The sequence below is a fragment of the Peromyscus californicus genome, unplaced genomic scaffold (genome assembly GCF_007827085.1).
Source record: "Peromyscus californicus insignis strain IS unplaced genomic scaffold, ASM782708v3 Scaffold_6__1_contigs__length_162567912, whole genome shotgun sequence".
Classification (NCBI taxonomy): Eukaryota; Metazoa; Chordata; class Mammalia; order Rodentia; family Cricetidae; genus Peromyscus; species Peromyscus californicus.
In genome coordinates this window covers 127,372,917-127,392,085 of record NW_026294584.1, presented here as the reverse complement: position 1 = coordinate 127,392,085, position 19,169 = coordinate 127,372,917, and the positions used below count along the sequence as shown (strand labels likewise).

Below are 19,169 nucleotides of genomic sequence, written 5' to 3'. Positions count from 1 at the left end.
TCTTGTGCCTCTAGGGACTGCTGATTTTTCGATGGTTGGCCAGGGGGAGGATGATAGGTTCAGTGGGTTTGGGCAGTGGAGTGGGTCTTGTAGGTTACAGAGGCCAGTGGTGGTTGTTATTGGTGAAGCAGCCTGCCCACAGGACTCTTACCTGCTGGCTGGCTGCTGAAGATCTTGTTCTAAATGGTGCAAGTGGTGCTTATGCCTAGAGGCTGCTGATTTTGCAGGGGGATGGTTGGCCACAGGGAGGATGATGGGTTCAGTGGGTTTGGGCTGCTGAGTGGGTCTTGTAGGTTACAGCATCCAATTGGTGGTGGCAGTGGTGTCTCCTGTGGTGATATTTTAATTGTGCTGAAATGTGATTTTATTTGTATGTTAATAAAGTTTGCCTGGAGATCAGAGGTTATTAGTGAGCCAGGAATAGAAGTCAGGTGGTGGTAGCCCATGCCCTTAATCCGATCACGTGGCAGGCAGAGTCTCTGTGGTCAAGGACACAGTCAAGCGTGGTGACCCGAACCTTTAATCCCAGTACCAACCATAGAGACCTGGAGGTCTGTATAGACAGGCAGTGATGAGGAAGTCATATGGTTGGGTTTAGAGCCAATGAGAAGGCAGAACAGAAAGACAATAAAAAGACAAGTCACACAGGAAGAAGGTCTCTCTCTCAGGGGAAGGATGGCAGCAAGTGGTAAGATAAGGTGGTCTTGGCTCTTCGCTAATACTCTGATCTCTTGGGCTTTTAACTCTGTATTTCTTGGCTCTGTGCTTCTTATTTGTTATTAGAATTTCGTCTACAGTCCTCAGTTTGCTTTCTATGTTGTGATAAACACCCTGACCAAAAGCAATGCAGGGAGAAAAGTGTACTATCGATCATGGAGGAAAGTCAGGGCAGAAACCTGGAGGCAGGAACTGATACAGATTCCATGAAGGAACACTGCTGACTGGCTTGCTTAGCCTGTTTTATAACACAACCCAGTACCTGTCCATGGGTGGCACTGCCCGCAGTGGACTGGGTCATCCCATATCAATCATAATCAAGAAAATGCCCCACAAGCTAGCCCACAGGCCAGTCTGGTGGGAACATTTTCTCAATTGAGATTCCCTCTCCCAAATGACTCTAGCTTGTGTCTAATTGACATAAAACTAGCCAGTACATCACCTCTGAGCCAGGGAATATGCAATTTAGACTCTTCATGCTGCATATGCGTTGCCACATCTTGTTTCCTTTTTTTGTACTTTAATTGTGTTATTTTATGTGTATGGCTATTTTGCCCACATGCATGTTTGTGTATCATGTGCAGCCCTGGCCCTGCAGAGGTCAAAAGAGGGTGGTTGCTTTCCTAGAACAGGAGTTAACAGACAGTTCTGAGCCATTAGAAGAGGTAGGAATTAGGAAACTGTCACACTCAAGTGTCACATGTAACTTTCCTAACATTCTAATATTTACTTAAAAGTTTTAATTTTCTCTTTGACAGAAAATGCTTTTGTTCATTTTTCTTGACATTCCTGTCCTGTCATTCACTTCTGAGAATATGAGTATCAGAATTCAAGTCTGATGGCCACACTTCGTTGTGCTTCCACTTAAAAATGGTATCCTTAGTCAGGTATGATAGCAGTCAGGAAGCTGAGGCAAGGGATTGTATGTTTGGGGCTAGACTGATATGTATTCCAGGACCTGCCTCCAAAAGAAAAAGAGGTACTTGTGCTGCCTGGTTTTGTACTAACTTGACACAACTTAAGTCATCTGAGATGAGGGAACCTCAATTAAGAAAATGCCTTCAGGGGCAACTATGATGGCGATGAGTTTCCAGTGGCTGTGGGAGTACTGCTTCCCGCCCTTCTTTACGTTACAGCCGAACGTGGACACTCGGCAGAAGCAGCTGGCCGCCTGGTGCTCTCCAGTTCTGTCTTTCTGTCACCTGCACAAACAGTCCAGCATGACGGTGATGGAAGTCCAGGAGAGCCCGCTCTTCAACAACATCAAGCTACAGCGGAAACTTCTTGTAGAGTCAATCCAGATTGTATTAGAGGAACTAAGGAAGAAAGGGAACCTTGAGTGGTTGGATAAGAATGAGTCTAGCTTCCTGATCATGTGGCAGAGGCCAGAAGAATGGGGGAAACTCATTTATCAATGGGTTTCCAGGAGCTGCCAGAACAACTCTGTGTTTACCCTATATGAACTGACCAGTGGGGAAGACACAGAGGATGAAGAGTTCCATGGGCTAGATGAGGCGACCCTTCTTCGTGCTCTACAGGCCCTACAGCAGGAGCACAAGGCTGAGATCATCACTGTCAGTGATGGCCGAGGAGTCAGGTGGTTCTAGCAGAAACCTGTCTCCCTCTACTTCTTACCTCCCACTTTTCCAGGGCTTTCAAAAGGAGACAGACCAAGTGTCCCACAGACTGGACCCGTCACTCCACCCGACTCCAGGGGCTCAAGTCCTGAAAGCGCAGACTTAGGGATATTTCCTGCTTACTCCATCTATCTGTCCCCAGGACAGAGTCAGCCCATGGTGCCAGGGAAAAAGGATGTTTCTTGCCCTCCCTCCTTTCCCATCCTAGACTGTCCCTGGGCCAGGGTCTATAAACCTGACACTTTACTTGTGTTCTCACACATAAGTACACACCCATATGCGCCTGCACATGCTTCTTTCTCCTTCCCCCTCCCACTCCTTAGCTACTATGGCCTCCCTTCTCAGGCTAGTGCTGAATCTTCCTAGGGGTGGGGGAAGCCCTGGCTGCAGGCAGCCTTCCAGGCAATACAGAGATAGGAAGCCCCAGAGGGGGCTTGGCAGTGAAAGGCAGGCCCACTCTGATTTATGATATTCAAATCTCTACTCCCACAAAAAAAAAAAAAATGCCTTTATAAGATCAGGCTATAGGTAAGGCTGTAGGACATTTTCTTTTTTTTTTTTTTTTTAGGTTTTTCGAGACAGGGTTTCTCTGTGCAGCTTTGCGCCTTTCCTGGATCTCGCTCTCTAGACCAGGCTGGCCTCGAACTCACAAAGATCTGCCTGCCTCTGCCTCCCAAGTGCTGGGATTAAAGGCGTGCGCCACCACCGCCCGGCTGACATTTTCTTAATTAGTGAATGATGTGGGAGTGCCCAGGCCATTGTTGTCTCTGGGCTGGTGGTCCTGGGTGCTATAAAAATCAGGCTAAGCAAGCCAAGAGGAGCAAGTTAGTAAGCAGCACCCTTCCATGGCCTCCGAATCAGTTCCTGCTTCCAGGTTCCTGCCCTGTTTGAGTTCCTGTCCTGACTTCCTTCAGTGATGAACAGTGATGTAGAAGTGTAAGTTGAATAAACCCTTTCCTCCCCAGTTGCTTTGGTCATGGTGTTTTATCACAGCAGTGGTAACCCTAAGACAGTACCCCATTACATACATGGCTGACTTAGCTCACAGAGTCTCCTAGTACTTTGGTGTGCCTCAGCACTTTTTATTTGTAGTTCTCATCTCACCACAGAGGGTTTTAGAAAGGTGTGTCATATACTTAAGAGCCAACATTTAATTAAGTTAATACTTATTCCTACTGTTCGATCAAAGAGATGTGTGTAGGTGTGTCTGTCATATATCTATTTATATATGGAGAGAGTTGCTGGGGTACTAAGCATGTACCCTGCCACTCAGCTACTATGCAGCCCACCATCAAGACAGTCTTAATAAAGTTGACTTTTTGATTTTTCTAAATGATGAGTGTGTGCATGCTGGGAGGAATACAGCATCATTTCTTTGATGCGTGCTAAGGTACCAGAAATTTTCTCCACCGTCGCTGTTGCACCGTTCATGTATTATGTCACTGTAATAAAAAAGGACAGATAGGGGCTAAAGAGATGGCCCAGAGGATAAGAGCAGTTGTTCTTATGGAAAACCCAGGTTTGGTTCCCAGCACCCACATAGAGACTAACAACTGTCTGTAACTTCAGAACTGTAAATTCAGAGGATCCAACACCCTCTTCTGGCCTCCATAGGAACTGCACATGTGTGGTGCAGAGACATACATGGAGGCAAAACATCCATACATGTAAAACAAATAAATCTTTTTTCTTAAGGATCAGATTACATCTTAGTATGGTTATGACAATAAGTGTTACCTGATAGTCCGAAGGAAAAATTTCAGGGTTCTTTAGCTGTACTGTACTCAGAAATACAGTTTTAGAATATAGATGATGGAAAGGGAAGAGGAGCCCGCCCACAAAGAAAAATGTCAATAGTAGAGACTTGAGGCAGAAAGAGCTTTGAAAATGTGGTTTTGGAAATGTAGACAGATGGAATCATGAGTTGTGCCTCCCACCTGTTGCCTGGAAGCTATGTGAAAAGCAATAATGAGGGGCCAGTAGATTTTACAGCTTGGCAGCAGCAAACCTTGACAGTGTGCCTTCTTCTAGAATGGTTTCATGGAGAGGAGGAGTCAGAAGCACTCAGTTGGTTGAGACCAAGTTGGAAAAAGTGAGACCATTAAAAAAGTAGACAGCTTGGACTGGAGAGATGGCTCAGCTGCTAAAGGCTAGGCTCACAATCAAATAGTAGACAGCTCCTTTATTACTGTGTCATGGAGAGTGGAAAAATGAGGTAGCTGGAAGTGAGTTTGCAGTCGGGGAGTTTTTTTTTTTTTTTTTGGTAAAAGTTGAGAGGTACTTATCTCAGTGACTTTCAGACTTTTGGAATGCAACCCACAGCCAGAGATGATGCTTATAGCAGCACTAACTACAAACACAAGTTATGGAAACAAGTTTCACAAAACCATATTTCCATTTATCACTGTTGGTACTGTCCATTCTGTCCTCTGTTTCATTAAGAAATGAAAAGCCAGTACCTGAACTACTAAGTCCCCCTCCCCCCCAAATCTGTGATGATTAGTGTAGTTGTTTGAAAAGAAAATGGCCAAAGGGAGTGACACTATTAGAAAGTGTGGCTTTGTTGAAGTAGGTATGGCCTTGTTGGAGGAGGTGTGTCACTGTGGAAGCAGGATTTGAGGTCTCATACATGCTCAGGCCATGCCTGGTGTCTCAGCCACTTCCTTTTGCCTGCACAAGATATAGAACGCTCAGTTACCTCTAACACTATTGTCTGCCTGCACACTGCCATGTCCCACCAAGATGATAATAGACTGAACCTCTGAACTGTTAAGCCACCCAATTAAATGTTTTCCTTGTAAGAGTTGCCATGGTCGTGGTGTCTCTTGATAGTAACAGAAACCCTAACTAATACAGAAGTTTATAACCAAGGTCAGGGGTATTGCTATGATAGGTTTGACCATGCTTTTGTTTGAAGGAATATGGTCCTTGGGACTGTGGATTAGAAAAACAGTTGAACGCTTTAAGGGCTGCTTAATAGGCCATACTAGTAGGAGCATGGAAGACAGTGGTGCTGAGTGTGACTTGAACTGTGGGTGCCTGGATCAAGAGGTTGCAGAAGAGAGAAATGTTAGTATGTGGCCTAGGGACCCATCTTGTGATATTTTGATGAAGAATGTGACTGCCTTTTGCCCAAGGCTAAAGTGAAGAGTTTTGGATTAATTTCATTGACAGAGGAAGTCTCAAAACAGCTTAATATAGACTCTGTTGTGTGGTTATTAGTGGTAACTCTAAAGAAGATTTATAATGAAAAGGAGCAAGCTGAGCAGGGTAAATTACAAAATTTAAAATCTGGGGAGAAAAGGAGCACCAGGAAGTGGAGTGAAGCTAGATTAAGAAATGGAATAAAGGGAGTGGTGACCTCAGGGCAAGATCCCACCCAGCTAATTTTCCAACCTGTGAAAAGGAATTAAAGAAAATCTTGGAGCCAGGTGTGGTGCTCCAGAGGCAGAGGCAGAGGCAGATGGATCTCTGAGTTTGAGGCCAGCCTGTTCTACACAGCAAGTTGCAGAGTAGCCAAGATTAGGCAGGGAAGTTAACTATCGAAAACAGAAAGCTGATGAAGATGTGATTGAAGGAGGGGTCCATGTTCCAGCCTTAGCAAGCAGCTAAACTTGGCAACTTTAGCTACATGGTTCTGGCTTTAGAGTCAAGGATACAACAAATGAGTTGAGGAATATTCCTTTGTTGCTAAGGAAAACTGCTGAGGCCAGGCATGTGTCAGGGGTGTCCCTGAATGGAGGCCCAGAAAGGCCATTGTGTGAAGTTGTGAGATTGAAGCCTGAATTGCCTTGGAGATCCAAAGATGTTAGAGATGCCAGAGTCATGGGATACCTGCTGAGGAGAGCTGTTAACAAGGAGTGAAACCAGCCCAAGAGAAAGTAAGTGTGTTGTAGTCAACAAAGCTTAAAGGAGTTGGAGATCTGAAGAGCGTTTTGACATCAGATGTGGAGATGCAGAGTTTGGGGTTTGCCCAGCTGGTTTTGGTGTTGCTTTGGTCCAGTCTTTCCTTACTGTGTTCCCTTCTATGTTTTGGAATGGTAATGTATATCCTGTGCCATTATATGTTGGAAGTATGTGATCTTTTTTAATTTTTTTTTTATTTTATAGGGGATTACAGTTAAGAGATTGTATGAATCTCAGAAGAGACTTTTAACTTTGGACTTTTAAATAAGTTTGAGACTATGATAGCCTATGGGGACCTTTGAAGTTGAACTGAATGCATTTTTGCATTATGATATGGCTACAAGCCTTTGGGGGCCAGGGAGTGGAGTGTGGTGATTTGAAAGAAAATGCCTCCCAAAGGGAGTGGCACTGGTAGGAGGTGTGGCTTTGTTGGAGTAGGTGTGGTTTTGTTGGAGGAAGTGTGCCACTGTGGAGGTGGGCTGTGAGGTCTCATATCTGTTTAAATCACACCTAGTGTCTCAGACCACTTCCTATTGCCTGTGCAAGATGTTGAACTTTCAGCTACCTCTCCAGCATTATTATATCTATCTGCACACCTCTATGCTCCACCATGACGATAATGGACTGAACCTCTGAACTGTAAGCCACCCAGTTAAATATTTTCCTTTATAAGAGTTGTTGCGATCATGGTGTCTCTTCACAGCAATAGAAACCATAACTAAGACAGATGGTTTTTAAAAGATTCTGGCCGGGCGGTGGTGGTGCACGCCTTTAATCCCAGCACTTGGGAGGCAGAGCCAGGCGGATCTCTGTGAGTTTGAGGCCAGCCTGGGCTACCAAGTGAGTTCCAGGAAAGGCGCAAAGCTACACAGAGAAACCCTGTCTCGAAAAACAAAAAAAAACCAAAACAACAACAAAAAAAACCCAAAAGATTCTGTATATGAGGTCTTTGTGATGAATCGAGAGCATAAGCTAAGGGTTGGCCTTTAATTATAACACATACAGTTGTTTCATGATAATGACTAAGAAGATAGAGGACGTGTACACAGACAAGGAGTGGTGGTGGGTGGAAGAGGACAGTTTCTCTTAAAATAAATATGTATTTTGGTCCTGTGAAGTCCACTAAGAGGGTCCATAAAGAGGTTGTGGGGGTTTGAATGAACAGCAGAAAATGAGCCACAGTCATTTTGATGAACTTATTCATCAGCTCCCATAACTAGTCAAGCCACTTCATTTTTTTTTAAGAACCAGTTATTTTATGTGTATACGTGTTTTGTCTACATGTTTGTCTGTGCACCACATGTATGTCTGGTACCCACAGAGGTCAGAAGAAGGGGTTGGACCTCCTGCAACTGGAATTACAGATGGTTGTGAGTTACTGTGTGGGTTCTGGTAACCAAACCTGGATCTGCTGGAAGAGCAGCCAGTGCTGTTCATTGCTGGGCCACATCTGCAGCCCCCAGAACCACTTAAAATTTATAAAAGGAAAATTCAGGACATATAACTCAAACTCATATTTTAGATTCTAGAGTGCTCCTTGCCAAATAGCAGATCTCCTAAGATAAGTGAAATGATGAGTGGGAACAATTTTATTAGTCACAATCTGTTGGCATCATTTATTTTCTCTGCAGCAATTTTGGACTTCTTGGATCGGAGCCAGAGTGGTGGCTGCTGTTAGTTTTTGTTTCCAGCCTAGCTGTGGAGCAACTAGATTCAAGCAAGAAATCTGACTTTAAAACACTGTGAATCTGAGCTTTTAGTACTTTAGGAGTAAAGTCATTAAGCCTTTCTAACTGTTAATTTGACTACTTAAGGGATTTTTGGACAAATCTTAAGTACAATCCTGTGTTTCCTGGTGGCTTAGAAAAAAAACAAGGAAAATCTAGGAAAATGGCTGTGGTGATTATCAACTAGATAAAACTGGAATCACCTGGGAGATGAGCCTCTGGGAATGCCTGTGGGGGATATTTTGATTGTATTGAGACGGGAAGACCTGCCCACTGTGAGTGGCACCTGGTTAAATACTAGATTAAATTTTTAAAATGATTTATTTATTTTTATGTGTATGAGTATTTTGCCTGCATCTATGTCTGTGCACCATGTGTGTGCAGTATCTTCAGAGGCCAGAAGTGGGCATCAGATCCTCTGGAACTGAAGTCACAGACAGTTGATAGCCACCATGTCAGTGGTGGGAATTGAACCTAGGTCCTCTAGAAGTACAGCCTCTTCTCTTAAGCCTGACCCATCTCTCCAGCCCTTTGGATCTTAGATTTTATAAACAGGTCAGAGGGAGCTTAGCAGTATTCATTATTTGTTTCCCAGTTGTGAATGAGAAGTGACCAGCTGGTTCAAGCTCCTGGCACCTGAACTGTCTTGAATAAACCCTTTCTCCCTAAGTTGCTTTTGTCAGTATTTTGTCACAGCCACAGGAAAAGAAACCTAGATAATAAGCCTACACTTGACTTAAACTACCCTGGCCTAATAGCAGCTCCAGAATGATGATGTTAGTGTTGACTATGCATTCTGAGAGCTGAGGGAGTAGATGAGGTGATTCTCTTTACATGCATGGAATAAAATAGGGTGTGAAAGAAATGATCTATTGTGTATCCTTCTGTGTAGACTCTCTTACCTGCTTCTAAAGAGATGGCTTTCTCTAGTAATCTTTATTTAACTTCTTAATTTCTTTTTTGTAGCCCTGGCTGGCCTGGCACTATGTAGACCAGGCTGGCCTCAAACTCAGACATCCACCTGCCTGTCTCCCTAGTGCTGTGATTAAAGGCATACTTTACCATGCCTGGCATCTAAAATCTTGATAGTTTTTACATTTTTTATTTTTGCTGATGTTTAATCTTTTCATTTGAAAAATCACTTTTCATAGAATTTCATCCATTTCTAAAGAGCTAAAATTTTTTAGTAACCTTTATGCCCAGTTTATAATTTCTTTTGCTGAAAGTTTAGTCTTTTATTTTATGACTTACAGATATTTTACAGCCTTCTGATTAGTTTCACTGGGAGTTTGTATTCACATAAATGTATTAGAATTAGATGCAGTCTCCGAAATGCCTTGCTATCCCTGCCAGTGTTCAAATGCAGGAATCCAGCTTCTTTTTTACTTGATGTGCTTCATAACTCTGTGCTGTTTACCATGCTGAAGGATAGCTTTTCACAAACAGGTGAAGTTATTCATCTCATTGGATTTTTTTCAAGATTTAAAATCTAGTTATTAGGGGCTGAAGAGATGGCTCACAATTAAGAGCAATTGCTGCTCTTGAAGAGGACCCAGGTTGGGTTTCCAGTACCCACATGGCAGCTCAAACAATCTTTTAACTCCAGTTCTGAGAGATCTGATGCCCTCTTCTGGCCTCCTTGGCAGCTCAAACAATCTTTTAACTCCAGTTCTAAGAGATCTGATGCCCTCTTCTGGCCTCCTTGGGTACACATATGGTGAACATTCAGACTTCGAGGTAAACACTTAAATACACCTAAAATGAAGATGAGTAGATGTTTTAAAAATTAAAAAAATAAAAATAGAATAAAAAACTGATTGCAGATTGGGAAGATGGTTTTGAGGTATTCTAAAAAGACTCAGTGGATCAGTCAGATTTGTGGTTGAGGTATATGAGAATGACTGTGCACATGAAAGCAGACCTGGCTTCTTCCATAGTGGGGAAGGGATGTCAATCTAACCAATTCTCTGGCTGAGGGAACTTTATATACCTACAGAAAATTCTTTTCTATGACTATTGGTTACTTGTAACTTGCAGTTCAACCATAGCTCAAGGCACTGAATGGCTAGAATTCCAGAAGGGTACCTCTGGACAGGCCTGTATAGACCCTCACTCCGATGCACTCCCTACTCCTCTGTATTGTGCTAAATGTAGAAGAAACCAAGTGTTAAAATGTGTATCATTGGCTATGTGTGGGAAATTCTTAAAATTTTGTTTTCACCATTATAGTATTAGTTTTCTAAAGTTTGAGGGCATTTACAGACAGTATTTTGAACTATGGTTACTGTCGGTAAATAAGGTACAATTACAGCAGCTTGAACCATGGCTCAGACTCATAAGTAAGTGTCCTAATTTTTGTGCTCTAACACCAAGGATTCTCTAGGAGTGTATTGTTAATCTTTGTAATGAGGACCTTGAAGTCAGGGTTATGAAATTATGTTTTGAGGTGAATTAACCCATAATCCTTGTCTATGTTTAGCTATGTGGCTTGGTACTTTTTTCTCAGTCCAAATTCTCATCCTACTTCCCCTGCGTCTGGCTGGCTACCCAGTCTCTGCCTTTCCTCTTCCCAGAATTCTCCTAGTCTGGTTGCCCTGCCTATACTTCCTGCTTGGCTACTGAAAATCAGTGGTTTATTAAACCAATACGAGTGACAAATCTTTACAGTGTACAAGAGCATTATCCCACAGCACCTACTTTTCTAGAGCCTTCTTTCTGCTTTTGTGACAGTTAATGTATTCCGATTATTCTTAGTAGTCTTGTGTATCTTGAACATTAGAAAGCCATCTTTTGGATGTATTTTGGAAGTGTCAATCACTGGGTGTGGTGGCACATGCCTGAAACCCCAGCATTTGGGAAGCTGAGGCAGGAGGATTATGAGTTTGAGGCCTGTCTAGGCTACAAAGTAAGTCCCTGTCTCACTGAAACAAAATGAGAAAGTAGGTAGGAGGGAGGGAGGAAATGGTTATCAATCTGTATTCCATACTCTGTGGGAAGCCTCTTTTCGTGGCAGCTTCAGCATTCAGTGCAGGTGATTCTGCTAATGAAGATACTGAGCAGCTTTGTGCCTGATACTCAGTGTGTCATGTGTAGATAATTCACCCACTCACAGTTCTTTTGAATTTCAGGTAAAAAGCATCAGAATGCATTTCAGCTTCTGGTGGATCAGGCCAAAAAAGGATACAAGAAAACTGGCAGAATGTCAAAAGCTACAGTAATGAGAAAAGATGTACCTGCAGAGAAGCTTTCGTCTGCAGTCACGGGTAAGACTTACTAAAACAGAAGCACAGTGAATTTTATTGCTTTTTTTTAAACATTTATTTATTCATTTTGTATATGCACGTGCATACATTTGTGCACATGTGAAAAAGTCACAGGACAACTTGTGGGAGTTGGTTCTGTCCTTCCACCCTGTGGGTTTCAGTGATCAAACTCAGGATGTCAGGCTTGATAGCAAGTGCTTTTACCCACTGAGCATCTTGTTGGTCCTCCTTCTTGTTTAATGTAAAAAAAAAAAAAAAAAAAAAAATATATATATATATATATATATATATATATATATATAAATAAAACCACTGGAATTTACTGAAGTTATTCAGTATTTGAAATGGGGAAAAAGTATTTTTAGAAAGCTTAATGTAGTAGTTGTTGACTATAAAGTAGCTTATTGCTTGCTTTGGAAACAGTGGAAGAATGTGCTGAAGAGATGGATGGCCCCTGAAGTCTGCCTGCCTTGTAGTTATGAAGCATCCCAAGCTCTGTGATTGTCTAAGTGTGAGAATGTTCTCACGGTGTGAGATATATTGCTGAAGATCCTAAGACAAAGAGCATTATTTTTGTTGCAGAACTCTGATGTTTACTTTTATGAAGTGTTATGTTGAAGAGTTTAAAGCTAATGCAGCTGCTATTCCAACAAATTCAGCGCATTACTTAGTTTTGATCCAGCTTTAAATTTGAGATTAATGATTTTCTGTTGCCAAGGCTTCTCCCATGAGCAAAACCGAATCATAAAGGGGAAAGGAGCACAAAATAATTCTTTACTACTTTTCTTAGTTGTGACAAAATACAGATAACATGTATATTTTTAACAATTCATAGGTGCACAATTCATGGCTGTTAAATGGTTTCATAGAACTGTTTAACCATCTATACCCCAAACCCTTTTAGTATCCCCAGTACAAACTATGTTGTGTATCACATCACCCCCTGCTCTCCCAAATAGTCCTGATAATCTCTGTTTTGTCTGTTTATGGATTTGCTTGCTTCGGGTACCTAATGCAAATAAAATTATACAATATCTGTCTTCCTGTGTTGGATTATTTTTTTCTAAACATAATGCTTTTATTGTCTGTCAGTGTTGTAGCAAATATTAAAATTTCTTTATTCCTTAGTATGCATATGCAACATTTCAATATTTATTGAGCTTTTTTTTTTTTGCCTTCTTGACTATTGTGAATGATGTTTTTGTGTTCATTAGTTTTCAGATGTCTGTTCAAGACCCTTCTTTCAGTTCTTTTTTATTATGTGTGTAGCTAGAGTTTTCCTGCCTGGCCCACAGTCAGGACAAATCTCTATCACCTGCCAGTCTCACAGCCGTCAGACCCAACCAAGTAAACACAGACTTATTTTGGTTACAAACTGTATGGCCGTGGCAGGCTTCTTGCTAACTGTTCTTACAGCTTAAATTAATCCATTTCCATTAATCTATACCTTGCCACATGGCTTGTGGCTTACCAGCATCTTCACATGCTGTTTGTCATTGTGGTGGCTGGCAGTGTCTCTCTGACTCAGCCTTCCACTTCCCAGCTTTATTCTCCTCCTTGTCTCGCCTACACTTCCTGCCTAACCAATGGCCAGTGTTTTATTTATTGACTAATTAGCAACACATTTGCCATACAGAACATCCCACAGCATATGTGTCTGTTCTAGTTTCATTTCTATTGCTGTGATAAAATGCTCTGACCAAAAGAAACTTTGGGGAGGAAGAGTTTATTTAGCTTACAATCCCAGGTCATAGTCTATTATTGAGGGATGTCAGGGCCAGGAACTTGAAGGTAGATCTGCTTGCTGTTCCAAACAGCATGACTTTCAACCAAGAGACTCACTTCACTGTCAAAGAAGTACAGCAGCAACCATGGAAAGTACTGCTTACTAACTGGCTCTCAGGCTAGTTTATACTCAGCCAGCTTTCTTAAATAGTTCAGGCCTGCCTACCTAGGGATGTTACTACCTATAGTGGACTAGGTTCTCTTACATTAATTAACAGTCAAGACAGTCCTCTCACAGAAATGCTCACAGGCCAATCTAATCTAGGGAATTTCTCAACTGGGGCTTTCCTTCATATGGTTCTAGGTTGTGTCAAATTGATAGTTAAGGTAACCAGACAGTGTCTAAAGACCTAAGTGGAATTCCTGGTTCACATGGTAGTTCCACGTTCAGCCTTTTGAGGAACCAACAAATTGTGCTGCATAATGGCTGCATCATTTTACATCCCCACTGGCAGTGCATTCCAGGTCTCATTTCTCCACATCCTTTCAGCACTTGATAGGTTTCTTTGTTGTGGAAACCATCTTCTAGATGTATGTTTCCTTGTGGTGGAGACCATCTGTATTAGTCAGGTTCTTCAGAGGAACAGAACTGATAGAACACACACACACACACACACACACACACACACACACACACACACACACACACACACACGGTGGGGTGGGGGGCACTTATTAAGAGTGACTTACAGGTTGTGGTTTCTCTAGACTGACAATGACTGTCTCCTGATGGAAGGGCCAAGAATTCAGTAGTTGTTTAGTCTAACTAGTTCGACTAGTCTTCAGCCTGTGTTGGAATCCTGAAGAAGTAGGTCCTAATACTAGTTAGGAGTACCTCAGCAACAGGGTTGATGAACTTGTCAGAGAGAGTGAGGGCAAGCAGTCAAAAAGCAAAAACTTTGCATTTCTCTATCTTTCTATAATGTAACCTACCACCAGAAGGTGTAGCCCATATTTAGGGTGTATCTTTGACCTCACATGATCCAGTCAAGAAAATACCTCACCACTGTGCCCCAATACTTGGGTTTTAGTTCATTCCAGATGTAGTCAAGTTGACAACCACTTAGTAAGGATGGTAATCTTACTAAGGTGTAAAGTGATATATCATCATGATTTGATTTTCATTTTCCAAGAAGTAATGAAGTTGAGTGTCTTTTCATATACTTACTGGCCATCAGTTTTTCTGTTTTGGAATGTATTCAAATCCTTTGCCTACTTATTAATAGGACTGTTTGGGTTTTGATTGAGTTTTAGGGATTTCTTACTGTGGATATGAGTCCTTCATTGTGCATATGTGATTTGCAAATATTTGTAGACACCCTTTAGTCTTTTGCTTTCTTGATAGTAATTTTTCATGTAAAAGGCTGCTTATCTTTTTATTACATTCAGTTTATTTATTTTTTTTCATTTATTGCTTGTACTTTTGGTGTACAGTCTCTGGGCTTCAGAAGTTGATGTTGTTAGGCTGCTGTGGGTGAACAGGGATGCCTAAGAGGCAAGACATGTGAAAGATAAAGACAGATTGAAAAGATGGATTTAGTGTATTGTCAACAGTGAGTGTAACTGATGGCCTTTAGCGTAAACATTGAACTGCCCTGTAAATGAACAAGATGCATGATTCTCAAAGGAGACCTAACTTGCTTTTGTTGCTTGTCTTAGAAGTCTGTTGTTTGAGCCTCACATTTGGGCTCTTTGGAGCCCTGCATTTCAAGGTTTAAGGGCAGACAGGAAGGAAAGCTGACTTTTAGTGCTCACAAATTGTAGGATGATATTTATCGTTGATGGAATTTTATCTTCTCTAAGCTAATGTAAGAGGGGAAGAAGAGAAGACTGTAGTCACTGCAAAATTAAGTTTGTTGTTAAGTTGAATTCATATTCCCTTACCTGCCAGTTTGACTGCATTCTTCCCGGACTGTTGAGTGATTGCGTGGCCTGGGTGGGAGGGGTTTCCTGGGTGATTGGTTCCCCTCCTCATCATATGTTTAGAAGAGGAGGTTCTTGACCTTCTGGAAAGTCACTGGTTAATGCCCTTCCTCTCTCCCTGATGAATGGCAGAGGGTGTGGCTCTGACTTGGTCATGGTAGTTTATTGGTATTCAGGCAACATTAGGAGCTTACACTGGTGGTGAATGCTGTCCTTCTATATAACAAACATTGAGGGTCATTTCTGAAAATCTTGAGTATGTGAACTTGGGAAGGTGGTTTTGTTTTTAAAGACTTTGTCCTATTCAGTGAATTTTCTCTGCCAATAAACCTTAACAGTTGCATTTGTTTGTTTGTTTATTCACTCACTCATTCATTCATTTATTTTCTGAATTGTCAGGATAGCACAGATGAAAATCTCCATAGTGTTGGCACACACTGTAAAAGGGAGAGTCCTAGGCAACAGACAGTCTGGCACAGCTTGTATTTTTTGCTCTTTTGTTTTCAGATATTTGGCTATGCCTGTATGTCATATTCTTTCAAACCACTCTGAGGTGTCCCTGTATCTTTATCTTTATAAAAAGAAACTTTGAAAACAGATATGACAAAGGATATACAGAAATGTGACTTGTCAGATCAAATGGCAAGATTCCTATGTCTGATTGGTTTTCCTTTTCCTTATAATGAATCGTTTGTTTAACGGATTTAGAAAAGTGTCCTTAGATGTTTGATCTCATGTGACAGATAGTATGATTACCTTATTAGTTGAGTCTGTTTTGTTAATTTGTCACTGTTCTTTGACTTTGAAGTATGCAATTATTCCTTAGTAATCTGCTAGTAGAATGGTGAGGTATTTCCATCTCTGGTTTTAAAGAAAACTTTACTTTTAAATGAATTAATCCTGGAAAACATAAATAAGATAATTAATAGCAATAAAGTGACATTTCTTATTTTATAGATTTAGAATCAGTGTTCTTTTACTTCTATTTTTAAAGTAGAACTAGCAATATATAAAGTGTTAAAGAAAGACAGGGTATACATTTTAAGATCCTCCTTAATTTTTAAAACAATTTTGTATTTCCCTGTTAGGACAAGAAGATAATATGAACTTCTCGGATACAGTCTCAGTAACAAACCACTTTCCTCAGTCAGAACTGGACTTCCCAGGGCAGTCAGAGCCCGAGAGACCTGATGATTCTTCTAGTTGTACTGATATTCTTCTCTCCTCAGAATCTGATTCATGTAATAGGTAAGGAATGTGTAGAAAGTGCTTCTTTTAAATTCCTGCTTCCTACGTTTTATTTTGACTCACAGTTCTGAGGTATGGGCCCTCATGGGAAGAAAATCATGGTGGCAGGAATTTGATGCAGCTGGTCACGTGAACAGTTAGGAGAGGAGGAAGGACAAGTGCTGGTGCTCAGTCAGTTTCTCCTTTTCATAGATTCCACACCCACATCCAGGGAATGGTCCTGGCCACTTCTGGGATGGGTCTTCTCATCTCAGTGAACCTAAGCAAGCTGTTCCTGGAGGCTTTTCTCCTAGATAGCTCTAGATCCTGTGAAGTTGACAGTCAATACTAATATAGTGATTATATAACTAATAGTTCTCACTCTTCCAAATGCTGTGACCCTTTAATACAGTCCCTCATGCTGTGGTGACCCCCCCCAACATAAAATTATTTCCTTGCTACTTCATAACTATAGTTTTGCTACTGTATGAATTGTAATGTAAATATCTGATATGCAGGATGATATCTGATATGTGACCCCCAAAGGGGTTGTGACCCACAGTCTGAGAACTGCTAATTAGAGGATAGTTTCATGGTCCAAGTCAGTTCTCTTTCATTTCGGTTTATTTTTTGGGTCATCTTCATAGTGATAGCAAGCTGTGATGTGGGAGGGTAGTGTAGGGATCATAAAGTAACTTTGTTTTCTTTTTTCCCTAGAGTTGGTAGAGCAAACATGATAGGCAGTGAGGTTTTTCTTTTGTTTGTTTTTGTTTTCTTGTCAAGAAAACACATATGGGACTGATCAGAAAGATAGTACACACAGGAAAGAGAAATTTTTAACAGTTGCCTCAATGCATGGGATAGATTGGGAGGATTTTAAAAAATTAGATATTTAGTGGTGAGCAATTTCAAAAATGTTAAATATATAATTTTTATTTCACTACTGGGTGTTGAACCTACCTAGGGCCTTGCACATGGTAGGCAAACGCTTTACTGCTGAGCTATGTGGCTGGCCCTTGGAAAAATATTTTGTATTAGTTACTTATCTTTCTTTTTTTTTCTCTCTCTCTTTCTTTCTCTCTTTTTGAGGCAATATCTCACTATATAGTCCTGGCTGGCCTCAAACTCACAGAGATCTGCCTGTCTCTGCCTCCTGAGTGCTGGGACCCTGACTGAGAAGGAGCAGAACAGTAACATTTAATCTCTTTCTTTTTCCTGAGTGGACACTAAACAATACAGCCCACACGTATTGCTTCTGCTTTTCCTGCCTTCTAATACAATGCTTTACATTCTAATCAAATCATGAGCCAGATAAACTCTTCCTCATTAAGCTGCTTTTGTTAAGTATTTTGTCATAAGAAAAATAAGGAAGCTGGGTGTGGTGGCACATTCCTTTATCTTAGTACTGAGGACAGAGGAAGATAGAACCCTCCAGGCCAACTTGATCTACACAGTGAGTTCTAAGCCAGCCAGGGCTACATAAGAACTAGGAGACAGATGGTCTCTTGGCCTAGTAGAAAAGGTAAAGAAAATATAGTTGAGGGAAAGGTAAAATAAACTTGTTGATACCATGTGTTCATGTGCAAGTTAGCTTTCTGTTGTAAGAAAATATCAGAAGCAATCAACTTATAAAGAAGAAATGTTACTTTAATTTTTTCAGCTGGGCATAGTGGCGCATGCCTTTAATCCCAGCATTCACGAAGCAGAGGCTGGCAAATCTCTTGAGTTCAAGGCCAACCTGGTCTACAAAGTGAATTCCAGGACAGCCAGGGCTATACAGAGAAATCCTGTCTTGAAAAACAAAGAAACAAAACAAAACTAACCAGCCAACCAACCAAACAAACAACTCATTCAGAGATTCCAATACATGATCAATTGGCTCTATTGCTTTGGCCCTGTGGTGAATTAGCACATTGCTGTGGGATGTTCTGTATGCTGTGAATATGTGTTGCTCTGATTGGTTGATAAATAAAATGCTGATTGGACAGAAGCCAGGCAGGAAGTATAGGCGGGATAAGCAGATAAGGAGAATTCTGGGAAGTGGAAGGCTAAGTCAGGAGACGCCAGGCAGCCGTCCAGGGAGCAACATGTAATGGTACACAGGTAGAGCATGGAACACGTGCTGACATATAGATTAACAGAAATGGGCAGAGTTTAGGTGTAAGAGCTAGTCATTAGTTAGCTTGAGCTAATGGCTGAGCAGTTATAAATATTATTAAGCCTCTGTGTGATTATTTTATAAGCAGGCCATAGGACCGTGGGGGCTTGGCGGGACCTGGAGAAACATTCGTCCTACAAATAATTAACAGAAATGGACTGAGTTTAAGTGTAAGAGCTAGTCAGTAGTTAGCCTGAGCTAATGGCCAAGCAGTTTTAATTAATATAAGCCTCTGTGTGTTTACTTGGGTCTGAGCGGCTGTGGACCAGGTGGGACACAGAAAAACTTTCAGCTACAGCACATCATGGCAGGAAGAGTGTATGATGGAACGAAACCACTCATCTCGTGGATGGGAATCAAAAGAGAAAGGAGGAGTTGGGGAAGAAGGAGAGGCAACTGGTGCCTTACTTTCCCTTCGATGGCACACCCTGGATAACCCTTAAATGACCTAAGGAGCTTTCATGAGGTCACACCTCCTAAAGGTTCTACCATCTCCCAATAGCCCCAGTCTTGGGACTTGCTCTATAGCCATGTGATTTAGGAGACATTCAAGATCCAGACAACAGCAGAAAATGTTTATAGAAATACTTTACTCCAAAGTCCTGCTGTAACTCACTGCTTGTGGAAAGAGGTGAGATGTCTTCTTGTACTTACAGTCAGTCACATATTGTTCTGGGGCCACTCGGTAAGGTATTGGGCCTCCTCTTTATGTACCTTCCTATGGACCTAGATCCTGGGTACGATTATAATTGATAAATAATTCTCTGACCTCCCTAATACCTTCCTTTTGGTAAGGGTTCAATGGAGTTATCCTTATGAGATATTT

The 19,169-nt window shown here is 41.4% G+C and overlaps 2 protein-coding genes across 6 annotated transcripts in view; both read left to right on the top strand.

Annotated features, from left to right (window-relative positions):
- Positions 1-19,169, top strand: part of Rad18 (RAD18 E3 ubiquitin protein ligase) — a 97,806-nt gene that overhangs the window by 41,957 nt on the left and 36,680 nt on the right. For all 5 annotated transcript variants that reach the window (XM_052719780.1, XM_052719779.1, XM_052719784.1 and 2 more), the window contains 2 exons: positions 11,116-11,250; positions 16,047-16,206. In XM_052719780.1, the coding sequence (XP_052575740.1) occupies positions 11,116-11,250; positions 16,047-16,206 (295 nt within the window). The remainder of the gene's footprint in view (positions 1-11,115; positions 11,251-16,046; positions 16,207-19,169) is intronic.
- Positions 1,794-2,354, top strand: LOC128098539 (vacuolar protein-sorting-associated protein 25-like). Its single transcript, XM_052719787.1, has one exon. It carries the CDS (start codon positions 1,794-1,796, stop codon positions 2,322-2,324), a length of 531 nt encoding a protein of 176 aa, XP_052575747.1. The 3' UTR covers positions 2,325-2,354.